The sequence below is a fragment of the Macadamia integrifolia genome, chromosome 6 (assembly GCF_013358625.1).
Source record: "Macadamia integrifolia cultivar HAES 741 chromosome 6, SCU_Mint_v3, whole genome shotgun sequence".
NCBI classification, from domain to species: domain Eukaryota; kingdom Viridiplantae; phylum Streptophyta; class Magnoliopsida; order Proteales; family Proteaceae; genus Macadamia; species Macadamia integrifolia.
In genome coordinates this window covers 33,599,126-33,613,286 of record NC_056562.1, presented here as the reverse complement: position 1 = coordinate 33,613,286, position 14,161 = coordinate 33,599,126, and the positions used below count along the sequence as shown (strand labels likewise).

At 37.1% G+C, this 14,161-nt stretch overlaps 1 protein-coding gene across 1 annotated transcript; it reads left to right on the top strand.

Moving 5' to 3' along the window:
* Positions 1–7,604: 7,604 nt before the first annotated feature.
* Positions 7,605–11,873, top strand: LOC122081028 (O-glucosyltransferase rumi homolog). Its single transcript, XM_042647965.1, has 5 exons — positions 7,605–8,285; positions 8,662–9,239; positions 10,039–10,219; positions 10,330–10,608; positions 11,271–11,873. The coding sequence occupies exons 1-5, from the start codon at positions 8,112–8,114 to the stop codon at positions 11,607–11,609; spliced, it is 1,551 nt and encodes a 516-aa protein (XP_042503899.1). The 5' UTR covers positions 7,605–8,111; the 3' UTR covers positions 11,610–11,873.
* The last annotated feature ends 2,288 nt before the right edge of the window (positions 11,874–14,161 follow it).

The window sequence follows — 14,161 nt, the reverse complement described above, 5'->3', positions numbered from 1 at the left end:
TCTGTAATCTGAATATACCATTTCCTATACCACCATTAGTGTGGCGTGGAAGATTCACTCACACTGCTTTATGGCCAATATATTGCTTGCTAACAAACCTTTTAAAAAGAGAGTTTTGATTTTTCTTTTCAAGTCTAATTTATAAGTATATAGTAGATTCCAGCTAGGCTCTATTGGCATGTTTAGTCAAATATTTCATTTGAGGGGTAGTATTTCTACGAGGGAGTGCGATTTGTGTGTTTGGACGAGGGCTAATGAGAGTTTATAAGAAAGCATCCATGTGGATGTCATTTTTTTTCTTTTTTTTTTTTGGGGATGGTTCAGTCATTTCACGTCCCTATGCGTCTTGGTGCAGAGGCCACACTTCCCTATAATCCACATAAAATTTTCTCCCTTCATCTAATGTGAAAATTTATATATATATATATATATATATATCTTTTTGGACTCTCTCAAAATAAAAATTCTTTTGGATCTTACTTGTTTATCTTTTGTGGCTTACATAACGGGAAAATATCTATAATGATCTATGCATTATTTAAGTCTATATAAGCCAAACTAAATTGGAAGAGAAAAAATTCAACAAACACCTCCCATATCTTAATGAAGAGATTTGTCCTCATATCTCATTCACATACTAGTCTTTCTCAGGTAATCCAAATAAATAATTAATAAATAAATTAAACAAGACAAGATAGAATAAAAGTATTTATTTTTCAAATTTTTTTTATGAAGCCTATCATTCATTGTCTCTTGGATGAAAGTGATAAGATCCGACTTGGAGATGTCATGGTCATTAATCATATTTTTTTTATTAAATTTAGATGTATAAATTCAATTGTCACTAGACTCAATACAGAAGCTCAGACATTGAACATTTAGCATCATTAAAAAATATTTTAGTCCTAAACTATTCAGAAATGTCGACTCAAAATTTTGACAAGAATCGACCGTTTTTTTGTGACTCGGGCAAAACAAATGAGTCTTGAATGACTTAATATGATTTGGTCCGAGTCTTGTCATTTTTTAATACAGGACGAGTTTCATTGATTCTTGACCAGATTTCTAATCTTTTGATCAAACTCGGTCTAGTTTACCTAGTCAAAATCTAGTTTGCCAACAATGCTTACAAATAATTTTAGTGTAATACCCTTGATTTTTCTTTGACTTAGTCCAACCCTGACCTAAAGTGATGCTTCAATTGATGACGGGACAGTCAAAGTCAATGTTTGTAATGAATGAGTGGCAGTCAAATGTAGACTTGTTGACCAAAGTCCAAGATTCTTTGGCCTTATCACCACTCTAGTTTTGGTAAGTTTTTAAATGTTTATGAATTTTAAAATTTTCTTTTTTAGACTCATACCTTTTATGGGAATTATGTGGTGAGGCATAACTGCATTTTTGGTTGTCGGTCATTTATAGAAACTTCTAATTTGCCTTACTATTACTGCCTATTATAAATCATATTAAATATTGTATTTTATCTCACCACCTCACATTATTTCCTTATTTGGTTTATATGTTTATGATTGATTTTCAAACCACCTTACCTATTATGCTAATTATTCAAATTCATGCAATTATAATTTGACACATAGATTACTATCATTTTAATTATACTAACTTAGTGATGTATTTTTTCCTTCCTTGTGAGATTCAAATCAAGGGGGATAAATTGTCTAATCAAGGGAATAAATTGGTTATCATCTTTCCCTTCCTTATAAGACTCAAATCAAGGGAGGACAAATTGTTTAATCAATGGGGTAAATTGATAATCATCTTTCCCTTCCTTATAAAACTCAAATCAAAGGGAGACAAATTATCTTATCAAGGGGGACAAATTGTATAATCAAGGGGGACAATGGACAATACTTTTGGCATCTCCTCTTAGCCTTGCTAAGCAAATTGATGGAGAATGTTGATTGGCCCTTAAAGATTTTATTCCTTCTGTGAATTAGGAAGAGAGCTTGGAAAATAAAAAGAGAAGAGGATAGGTTGGCAGTCTCTCACAAGGCTGCAGATTTTGAAAAGAGTGAAGAAAAGAGAGAAAGAGAGAGAGAGAGAGAGAGAGAGAGAGAGAGAGAGAGAGAGAGTGGGATACCCTCATCTTTTTTCCCTCTCTTAGTGATTCAAGTGAGAGAGAAGAAGACGAAGAAGAAAGATCTAACCTCTTCCCTTAGCTTCGTTCGATTAGGAGGAGATGTTCGTTTTATGACCTTATATCTAAGGGTTCTTTTTTTTGCATTCTGTTAAAGTGTCAGTGGTTTAATTCACTCTCTGCACATGGTTTTCTTTTTATATAATTATTAACATGTGGTATAAGAATTAATTTGTATGATTATATATTAAATGATTTATTATTTCTTTAGAATTGTAAATTTATTTTCTCGTTAAATTTATATCTCTTTATTGGGTTTTACATTTCACGTTTAATAAATGAAAGCATATTATAAATTTTGATTTATATGTATTTCATTTTTTTTTTCGGATTAGTGACTGTTACATTATGTCCTTCTGTGGATTTTTGGATGATGTATACTATCATTGAGTGCATTTTGTTTGTGCGAAAATCTTACTTTCGATCAAGGTCACAGTATGGTGTGAGCCGTAATACGGTACGGGACGATAGAGTGTGTTTTATGCCTTACAAAAATCAATTGTGTGATTGTAATATCTTGCATATGAGATGGATGTGGATCAATGTCACAGTACGGTGTGAGCCGCAGTACAATACGGGGGCACATTTCATTCCCATATGTTAGAACTATTATTGAGATTATGAGTTATGTGAACGGGTTAACACATCGATCAAGGTCATAGTACGATGTGAGCTGTAGTATGGTACAGGATGGTGGTGTTAAATTTCATTGATCATGATTTGTGATATCTATTATTGCTTGATCGACTTGTTAGATTTTCTTTTATTTTAATAATAGTTCACATTTCATCTAAAAAAAAGAAAACTTTATTTCTTTTGTTTTTCTTTTAAACTTGTGTAAATTGTGTTTTCCGTCATTTACTAAGCTTACCATTTACTATATTTCAGATGATGAGATTGAAAATTATGGAGAGGGAGATGAGGAGCCTATTGCATATCTATGGTCTAGCAAGGATGAGAGTGGTTTTGACTTGGGTGGAGGCTATTTATAATTTTTTTTATGATCCTATTTTTCTTTAGCTTTCTTTAAACTCTTTAGTAAGACTGATGGACCTTTACTGTCATTTCCTTTTATACCTTCCATTGGGGGAAGTGTCTTTTATTTTAATATTTAAGACTTCTGTTGTACTTTTCTATGAATTAATTGCATCTTTGTATTTATTTTATTTTGTTTATTCCCATGGTTTATGGAAATCCATACCGATTCATTCCCTAAAATAAATTCAATCTTGGATCACCAACAACCAAACTCTTAGACCAGATTTGGGGTCATTACATTTAGTCTAAAAGAAGTTTAGACTTTAAAGGGCATTTATGTCAATCCGTGAAGGTGAATTCTTTGCAGATGGTCAATATTTTTTTTTCTCTACCATAATTATATATATAATTTTTTTTTTTAAGGTAGGTTTGTGAGGTAGGGTTTCAAAAAAATCAGTGAATTGGATTGGGAATCAACTGATTCATTGCGATCAAGATCGTTTCAAACCATTTTTACCGATTTTGATCCATTCAAATTGAAATGACTCTAAATGATTCAGATATCAATTTCAAGTTTTAAAAGAATCACAATAAAAAGAAGAAGAAAAAAAGAAAGGCAAAAAAGCTCAAAGCTGGAGATTTTGGTGACACAGTAGAAAAGAATCAAATTCAAACAAAGTCATAAAAAAATTCCGTAGAATATAAAGCCATAATTTGAATACCAAATTTAATACAAGGAAATGATAAGACTTACTCCAAAAAAAAATTATATACAAAGCAACTGGATTAGCTAGCTAAATTGGTGATCCATATTGCACTGTACAGGTCCATCCGAACAAGCTTATGGAAGATTTATCAAAATAAATAAACAATCTTATTAAAGTTATTGGAAAATTAAAGTTGTTTGATCACATGTGCCACACCCCGTTCACACAGAACCGGACCGGTGACCGGGTTAACACTGGTTAACCCAAACCTGCCAGGATCATCTGATACAGTATCCCACCACAGCATACACACAACTAAGAAAGTGTTCATCAGTTCAGCGGAAGACTTAATTTACCTGTAAATATTCCCATTATACTTGATACCCAAATTGTAATACATAGTTAAGTACATGTGGACCCGCAGGCATGATATTTACACAAAAGAATACAATTTACATATCAAGTACACAAAATGGATCATCATCAAAAACACAAAGGGTATAGCTCAGCTCGGTATCAAAAGTAGAGCTCAGCTTGGTATCAAAGGTGGAGCTCAGCTAGGTATCGAAAGTGAAGCTTAGCTCGGCATCAAAACTGTGGTCCCGTAGCACAGCCCTCGCACGAGCAATCTGTGTCGTGCTCTAATTCCTCGGGGACCCACCAATCCTCTTCAGAGAATTCAACTGTGAGGCCCGACCCTTGCTCTTCAGAGTTGATGACCTGTAAAATCATCTAAAAGGGGTGCACACGTGGGATGAGTTCACTAGCTCAGTAAGTGAAAAGAAGGACCACACAGTAGTCCATACAACAAATCACAACCATATGCACTATATGCTATGCAATTCATTTTAAATCACATCCACCTAAACAACATTACTAAGTCCTTGGTTTAGTGCTACTACAACCACAGTGCGCGTATACTCCGGGTACGACCCGTGAACTCCATCCTGCGATACGCCCATAGGGCTGTCGGAGAAGGCCCACCGTGAGTACTTGGAAAAGTAAAACATGCCGACCACCGGCTCTCAACATAAAATAAATGACAGAAATTAAAGGTGCTGACTCCAGCAATTTAAAAGCAGTACGATTGGCCCTCTTGAATATACCACTGGGGTTGTCGACTGTCCTAATGACCAGCCGGGCATATGTCTAACCGCCACAGTGACCCGACAACCACGACCACTGCTTCCCCCCAAATGGTAACCCAACACCTCAACCCCTGTTGGGAAGGGTCGTAGCACAGGAAGATGATAATCCTACACCGCATGCTCCTATATGACATAGTACGATTGCATAGTGCCTCCGCATCCCATTCCACGGGCCACCAATGCACTCGTTTCCAAGCCGACTATGGCATCTGGTCTACTAATGCATTATGCACAATGATGTCATCATTCATCACATATTCACATCATCATTTGACATTAAGAAAAATAAACATAACACACAAGTCATAATAATATGAGGATGGCTAAGTTACACATATTTCGCATGATGACATGACTAGTCTAGATACAATTAAATGAATGTCAAACAAGCCTTAACATAAGGCCAAACGTCCTCTCCCCACTTACTTATAGTGTACAAGGACTCACGCTTGGTACGGGTGAGATCCGGTGCGAGAAGCTTACGTATTGGTGAACCTAACATAAGTGAATGGGGTTAGCATTTCATCATTTTAGGATCAAAATTAACACGACCCAATGACAAAATCATGTTTAGAATCCTAAAAGAATGTCGCACGTCCGTTTTGGGTCCGTTCGAACGTAAAAATCACGTTGGGAGCCTCTCGGGTGGGTCGGACAGCCCATCGGTCAAACCCACCGGTCATGATCGGCGGGCAGGTCGGCCAGCAGGTTGGTCCCGAGGGTCTGCCCTCTCAGGCGGGTGCCCTCAGGCGGGCCATTTGGCCCACCAGCCTTGGTGGGAAAATGTCATTTTTTCCCAAACTTTCCCCAACCTTTGGGGAATCAAATGGGGCTTTTCTAAACCCATTCTTCACACATTCAATGTCTCATAAGATGGTTCTAACCTAGATCTAGGTTAGATTTAAGGAATGAAAAGCCATCTTTCCTTCTTTGCTCAAGAACTCCTTCAAAACCTCAAAATCACTTCAAATCGCCAATGCTTTTGCCAACCTTGTAAACACTTCTTCAAATCCTTTAAAATCAACACATAGATCATCTATTAAACTTTAGATTCATCATCTCAAGGGGGATTTACAAGACATCAAGAAACTCTACCCAAATCAAGGGTTTTACTTGGGTATGGTGAAAGTTTAAGGAACCTAGCATTTGCTCACCTCTAAACGTAGATCTCGTATTGGAGATCACTCTTCTGGCGTCGGAATGGGAAGATCAAGCCTCGGCGCTGCTGAAATCCATCTCTTCTTCCTCTTCCTTCTCTTTTCCTCTTCTTTCCCTTCTTTTCTCTCTCCTCTTTACTCTTCTCACCAAACGTCCAAGTGTCATAAATGAGAAAAAGAAAAAGGAAAACATAAGATAGCTATTTATACCTTTTAAAACATCTGGTAACCTCATGGGTGGGTCACTCAGGTGGGCGAATGCGCCCACCTGTGACCGCCCACCTGAGAGTCAAAAATTGGCCAACAAGTGGGATTTTGATGGGATTCGACTCTCGGCATTAATCACCCTCTCGGCATGAATCACCCTCTCAGCATAAGGTATATTGTACGTATGCGCTTTAGAATACGGTTACATACCTGCTTTATCCGTACATGGCCTTATGATATGTGCATGTACACGGCTTGGGTACACCCGTCTCCTCTGGCACTGGCTCGGACTTGTCTGGGCAGCCTGTATTTAAGGTCACCCTTGCCATCATGGTCCATAAGGAATCTGCCTTAACTCTTTTCGATTCGGGTCTTGCATGGTTAAATCGGGTCAATCGTGTAATCAGACCGGGTTTAAGAAGTAGGGTATTACAACATGACTCCGATGTATAGACACAAGGTCTCAAAAAATTATTATTCCAACATTTGTAAAATCTAAAATTTCATGCATATTAATGTCCTGGTAGGCACTTTTATTGGCCTCCACAATAGGACAGAGGCCGCGCAACCATGTTTTTCTTTGAAGACATAAATAAGAAGTCCTTGACTGAGTAGTCCTACCAAGCAATTCTCTGAAGGGATTAACTTAAATAATATATTTTTTTTAATGGATGTAAAGAAACCCAACCTTGTGATCTCATAATTACTTTCTTTATGTGATGAAAGTTTACCTCTTCTCATATAGGTTTTTCTACTAAAAAAAACTCCATGTCATATCATCATATTATAAGAAACATTTTCATCAACAAGAAAACCCACCTGGTCAGGGGAAAAAAAAGTCAGGGACGAGAGGGAGACTTGTGCGGACTAGATCCCTTAAGAAAATATAAGAGAAATGGGAAAAGATCCCACCATTGATTTAAACACTACATCAGTCACAGTCAATATTGATACAAATACGATTTGAAGATAAAAATAATATACATATCGTATTCAATACATATCAATAGATATTTCGGTATGACACTAAAAAAAATTGGTAAATAAAAATTAATTCTTTGTTTTTTTTCGTAAACAAAAATTAATTCCATGACCCCTCCATTGTCGGCATGGAGATATCCAAACCCCCAACCGAAAAAAATAAATAAAATAAAAATCAACAAAGAAATTAGAGAAAACAAAATATGAAACGGACCAAACCGTAGGCCGATACGTGGACGGAGTTCATAATTCATTCTATTTTTCCCATTATCCATAGTCATTTGGGTAAATTCAGATTATTAGGAATGACTGTATTAAACTAGTCCAAGCAATCCATGAGAAGTGATAAAGGAGAATAGTTCAGGAACGCTTGAACTTGCACGGCCGTCTCTCTTCTTCTTCCCTCTGGTATGTATGAAACTTCTTCTTCTTCTACTTTATGGGTATTCCTGAAATTCTTCCTACAGATCTCAGCTTCTTAAGCAATCTGGTTGGAAGGGACAGAGAGAGATAAAGAAGCAAAGTTTCTTTTTGTCTTAACTGAAAAGTCTGAAATTTAGAGGAAATTATGTCAAGTTGCAGAAAATAAAGGAAAGTAATTTTCGGGAAAGAAATGAGCAAAAGGCTGTGTGTTTGAAGCGTTTGTTCTTGATTAACAGAGCTCCACCTTGGGAACAGGGGAAAGAAGATTTTGTAACAGAGGAGCTCCAGTGGGTCACAGCAAGCTTCGTCTTATTTTCTCATCGGAGATTCCGAATTGGTCGGAATTGAGGACATGGGAGATAACGATAACAAGAGATGGATTGGTGGTTTCACAGTCATCCCTGAAGCTTATAAGCACTTCTCAGAGACGACATGGCCGCTGTTCAAGAAGGGTCCTGTGAAAACCGTTCTTCTCTTCCTCCTCCTCTTTGTCGCCGCCTTGGCTGCTACTCGCTGGACCAATACCGTAAGTCTCTCTATCTCTCACTCTTAACTCTATAAAAAGAAAGAAATGAGAAGGGCAGTAAAGTCCTCCCCTGGTTTCACCGGTGCAGATAGGCGCCGCCGGCGGAACTATCGATCTTTCCCTACACACACAAGTCAATCACTGATTTCAAGATGGAAAAAAAAAAACCATCTTTTTAACTAAGATTGGATTCTACTTTCTGCCATGGAATGACAGTTGTCCCAAGTCCCAAAATCTTCTAATTAAATATATATATATATATATATATTTTTAATTAAACCAGCTAACCAGTAAGAACAGGAATTGGAAATTCTTTCCGATGGAACACATACTGCCAAACTGAGATTACTGATTCTTGGTTTGATTATCTTTGCAGTCAATTATGGATGTTTCGAAGCTTAGATCATTTCTGCCTTCCAACTACATCTCCAAGCCCTTCAAACAGTCTAGAGAGAGACTTCAATTCCCCTTCAATTGCTCCGATCTGAACTTAACAAAAGGCTGTTCGGGGATTTTTCCGGCGAGCTCAGGGACCCAACAGAATAAAATCCTTTCAGGATCAGGTGAGAAGTGCCCACATTATTTCAAGTGGATCCACGAGAATTTACGGCCATGGAAGGACAAAGGAGGGATAACAAGGGAGATGGTGGAGAGAGGAAGACGGACGGCTAATTTCAGGTTGTTGATCGTGAACGGGAAAGTGTATGTAGAACGATACAGCCCAGCATTTCAGACCAGAGATGTGTTCACTTGGTGGGGGATTCTTCAAATGATGAAGAGGTATCCTGGGAAGCTACCGGACTTGGACCTCATGTTTGATTGTGATGATCAACCGGTCATCAGATCAAACGATTACAAGGGACTTTTTGCATCGGCCCCACCTCCTTTGTTTCGTTACTGTGCGGACGACTCCACAATGGAAATTATCTTCCCTGATTGGTCCTTCTGGGGATGGTAAGCTTTTTCTTCTTTACAATAGACAAGGACTAGGTCTTCTTTCTTCATTTGCTGACCACATAAAATAAAAATAAAAATGAAAATAAAAGAAAAATAAGAATGGACAAATTTTGATTCTTCTTTTAGTAGCAGCGGCAAGGATACCCCACAATGTGACCTTTCTAGCTTCTTGTGAGGGGTAGAGACTAGAGACGTGAAGAAGGGAGAGGAAATGAGGAACGGCACCAAATTAAGAGGTCAAGTCTTCCTAACATTATTAAAGTCAAAGGGAGTAGAAAAAAACCAATTAAATTTATCACCCGGGGGGGGTCCCACTTCACAAATGAGAAATTACTTTCATGTATTTCAATTAAGTGTGAGCAATAATTTTCTAAAATAAAAAGAACCCACATGATTAGAGAGAAGAAAAAAATAGCAACGAACATCAAGTATGATGTGTTAGAAATTTCATTGATGTTGATATTCTTGTGTGCGCCTTCATTGATCCCCGCATTAATTCCCGCATTAATACAGTGGTCACACGATTAAACAACGATATTTGTTTCTTATTTATTTTTATTATTATGGGTCCCTCATTGATAAAATTTTTTAGTGTATTACCACTGGCATAGTGTAATTGTATATGAGGTTCCTTTCGTTGAGCCACCGAGGCTAGATATGCTAACACTACTGTGCTTGTCTCTGTTTTCTCCCTCGCATGAAACAACCTTACTATCCTACCATATACAATGCCGTTTCGTTGCACCTCATATAGTATTAGTACATGAAAGAATCCTAATTTGGTTTGCGTTGATAGGCCAGAGGTGAATATAAAGCCATGGGAGACACTTAAGGAACAATTGAGAGAAGGCAACAAGATGGTTAAATGGAGCAAGAGGGAACCTTTTGCTTACTGGAAAGGGAATCCCTATACTTCTCCAAACAGGCAAGAACTCATGAGATGCAATCAGAACTGGAATGTTAGAGCCTATTCCCAGGTTCTCTTCTATACTTTAATTGCTTCCATTCCTCTCTTCTACTTTAAAATGATTGTTGCTTGAGATCTATCTATTGCTTCCATTGAGATAGCCAAGTATTTCATTTGCAGGATTGGGGGAAAGAATCTCGAGAAGGTTTTAAGAATTCTGATTTATCAAAGCAATGCACCCATAGGTATAAGATTTATGTGGAAGGGAGGGGTTGGTCAGTAAGCGAAAAATACATTTTAGCCTGCAACTCAATGACATTGATCGTGAAGCCTCGATACTATGACTTCTTTTCTAGAAGTCTAATGCCATTAAAACACTACTGGCCCATAAAGGGTCACCAAGACTTGTGCAGATCTGCTAAGTCAGCTGTGGATTGGGGAAATTCTCACGAAAAGAAGGTACATAAATTTAATTATAAGTGTCACTACGCCTAGTGAAATATAATGTTTCATTATTTTCCATTTGACAGTATATGGGTTAGTCAATGTGATAGAAAACAACACATACATCTCAGTGAGCCCGAATTCTATACAGCAATGCACTAGGTGCAATGAGCATCCGGTGGCTGGGAGCACCCAGGCACACACCTCAAGGTGCTCTCAGCCACTGGATGCTCACTGCACCCGATGTAGTGTAGTAGAGGGTTTTTTTCTTTTCTTTCTCATCACAATGATCGAATTTTAGTTCAAGGTAAATAAGGAAAGTTGTTCAAACTTTGATTTAAAGTTTTAATAAAATTACAAAAATGCCATCAAACAGAGATAAATAAAAAATATAAAATAGAATCTTTTGTAATTTTAGCTGTTTTTTCTACTCATTTTAGGCTAAAATTATACCAATGAGATACTTGCCCCATCTTCTATCATAGGGGCTAATCCATATATTGTCATATGTCGAAAATGGTGAAGTGTTATACTTCACTAAACATAGTGATTGGAAAAAAAAATCCTTATAATTTTTTTTTTTAAATATAACCTTATAATTTACATTAACGGGAGTTGAAATTTTGACTTTGTGTTTGAACTCAATAGATTTCTTGTGGGTCCCTTTTTTTGGGCAGGCACAAGACATTGGAAATGAAGGAAGCAGATTTGTGCAAGAGGAGCTTAAGATGGAAAACGTGTATGACTACATGTTTCATCTTCTTAATGAGTATGCTAAGCTATTGAAATATAAACCCACCATTCCTGAACGTGCAGTGGAGTTTTGTTCAGAGGTAATGGCTTGCCCTGCGTCTGGGTTGGTAAAGCAGTACATGATGGAGTCGGTGGTGGAGGGTCCTAGTGATACAGAGCCCTGTACTATGCCACCTCCCTTCGACCTTTCAACTCTACAAGCTTTTAATGGTGAAAAGGAGAACTCCACGAAACAGGTAGAAACTTGGGAGCATCAACATTAACAGAACTAGAGTTTTTAGGGTTTACAGGATGGCTACTTCCTAATACTACAGGGGTGAGGGGAGTTTACAGGGAAATAAGACAAGGGAATGGGAATTTTTTTCTTTTCTTACTCTTAAAAAATAATGATACAAAGAAGGCATTTACAAGAATTTTGAGGATTCTTGCATTGGAGACTCTGGCCTTTTTCTTTTTTAACATTTCTTTCTGAAGTAAAATTTCCTTTGTGAGGTACCAATGGTGGCAATAAAGACCAGTTGATGGAATAGCTAACCCCCAACCAGGCCACATTTAGAACAAATTATGCTTTATGAGCAACATTTGAAAAAAGATTGATAATTTTTTCAGCCATGGTGAATAAGAATCTATTTACATTAGTAGGTTTAGTTACATGCAAATTGGTTTATTGGGAGGATACCTTTAAAGTATACAAAAACCCTAGAGGGGTTTGTGAAAGTGATGGAGTGGAGAATGTTCCAACCCATGAAAGAAAATTTTCTCCTTTGAACAATCGGAACTACTCAACCTAAAACACTACAAACCTCAACGTACCCCCCCAACCCTTACCCATTCAAAAAATATCAAAAAGAAAAGAAATAGGGTCCTTTTGGTCCATAAATTTCAAAATTCTATATTAAGTCAAACCACAAAATCAAAACCCCTCACAACCTTTGATACCACGGACCTAAACCCCCCCCCCCCAACAAAAAAGAAAAAAGAAAAAAGAAAAAAAAAAAAAAAGAAGTAAGGTCCCTTTTGATCCATAAATTTCAAAACTCTATACTAAGCCAAACCACAAAATTCATTTCTATTATAGTTCTCATGGCACTTTAAAAAACTTAGGAAAAAACAAAAGACTCTTCATAACTGTAGAGTTGCCTTTGTTGGCAGCTTTAAAAGGTATAAAGGTCTTTCCATTCTAGAGAGGCAAACAATAGCATGATGAATAAGATGAAGAGAAAAATGCACTTTTTTTTTTTTTAATATTAGGAAAGTTTAGTTTGATAGATATTTATGAAATAAATCTTAAATGTCCTGTCCTTTTCCTATTCCTAATGAATTAATGACTGCCTCTTGTACGGAAGAAAAATACTGCCTCTGCCTCAACAACATCAATATCAACATCAGCATCAAAATCAAATACCGTACGTCTGAAATTGCTTTTATTCATCAAAAAGACATAGTAATTCAACTATAACATCAGGAGGATAATAGAAATTTGGCACATCTAAAGGTTTAATGTCCTATAATAACCCCTCTTAGTATATTAATTTCTTGTACTAGGTATGCTTTATGGAGAGGGTGTGTTTTAATTATTTGTGTCAGTTACCAAAAAGGTGAACTAAGAAAGCATGGTTGGTTTACTCGCATTGGACGTTCCAAAAGATGTAGACCCACATATGACGGATGCAAGAATAAATATAGCAACGAAATAATAAGTATAGGTATAGCATTGGGATGAGCTAATTAATGAACTGTTGGAAACCTGGTCAATATAAGTTTAATAAATTAGGGAGCCGTTCAATTAGGTAATTACTTTGCCGACATTTTGATCAGATTTCCTAACTCATTTAATTCTAGGCGCAGCCCCTTTCCAACCTTTCCCTACCATTAAAAAAAAAAAAAAAAAAAAAAAAAAAACCTTATTCATCTACTAGTCTGACGCTAGAAAACTAAATTACTAATCTGACGCTATAAACCTTTAGTTTTCGTCACTGATTCACCCTGATCGTAGACCACTATTCAGGGGTGTCAATTCGTGATTTGACCTGACTAAATTGATCAGAATTGATCGTTTATAGATCGATCTGGCCTAGATCGTTTATAAAATGTATCGGGCTTGAGCCCGACTCGTTTATAAACAATCGGTCTAGATTTTGCTATTTAGACCATCGGACATCTGCTCGAGACCGATCGAATAACATCCGATCGAAATCGACCTATTGTGCACCGGCCTGACCCGACCCTTTAATGATTGTAGAATACCTATTTTACCCCCCAAATTAAAGAGTAAAAACTAAAAAGTAAAGACATGTTCATATTTTAAATAATGGTTATATTTGGTATCATTTATTGATTTATTATCATTTTTTTGGGCTTGCATGAGTGGGATGGAATATAAGAGCACATTTTAAAGAGGGTCTGTTTAAAACTGGTTAAAGCCCGTTTAACATTAAACATGTCTGTAGCCCGGTTAAGACCCAATTAAGGTAGCCCGATTATAGCCCGAGGCCAACCGACCGAATATAAAGCGTACCATGCCTTTTATAACTAAGCTCAATTAGTTAAATAGGCCGACACGGTGCAGCTTTTGAAAGTCTTCAAGCCCGATCAAAATCGGACCAGTCCAACCAATTGACACCCCAACCACTCTCCGTTTTTTGGCCGTAATCCTATGCTTGATCAATGCATTCAATGAATTCCACCATGAATCGGAAGTGGGCGAAGACATGTAGCTCCCATTATCGGGATACAAAGTCACGTGTTGGGCAAAGATAACTGGTATGGCTATCGAGGGTACCTCACTAATCAATCCCTTTCTTTTTGTCAGTGA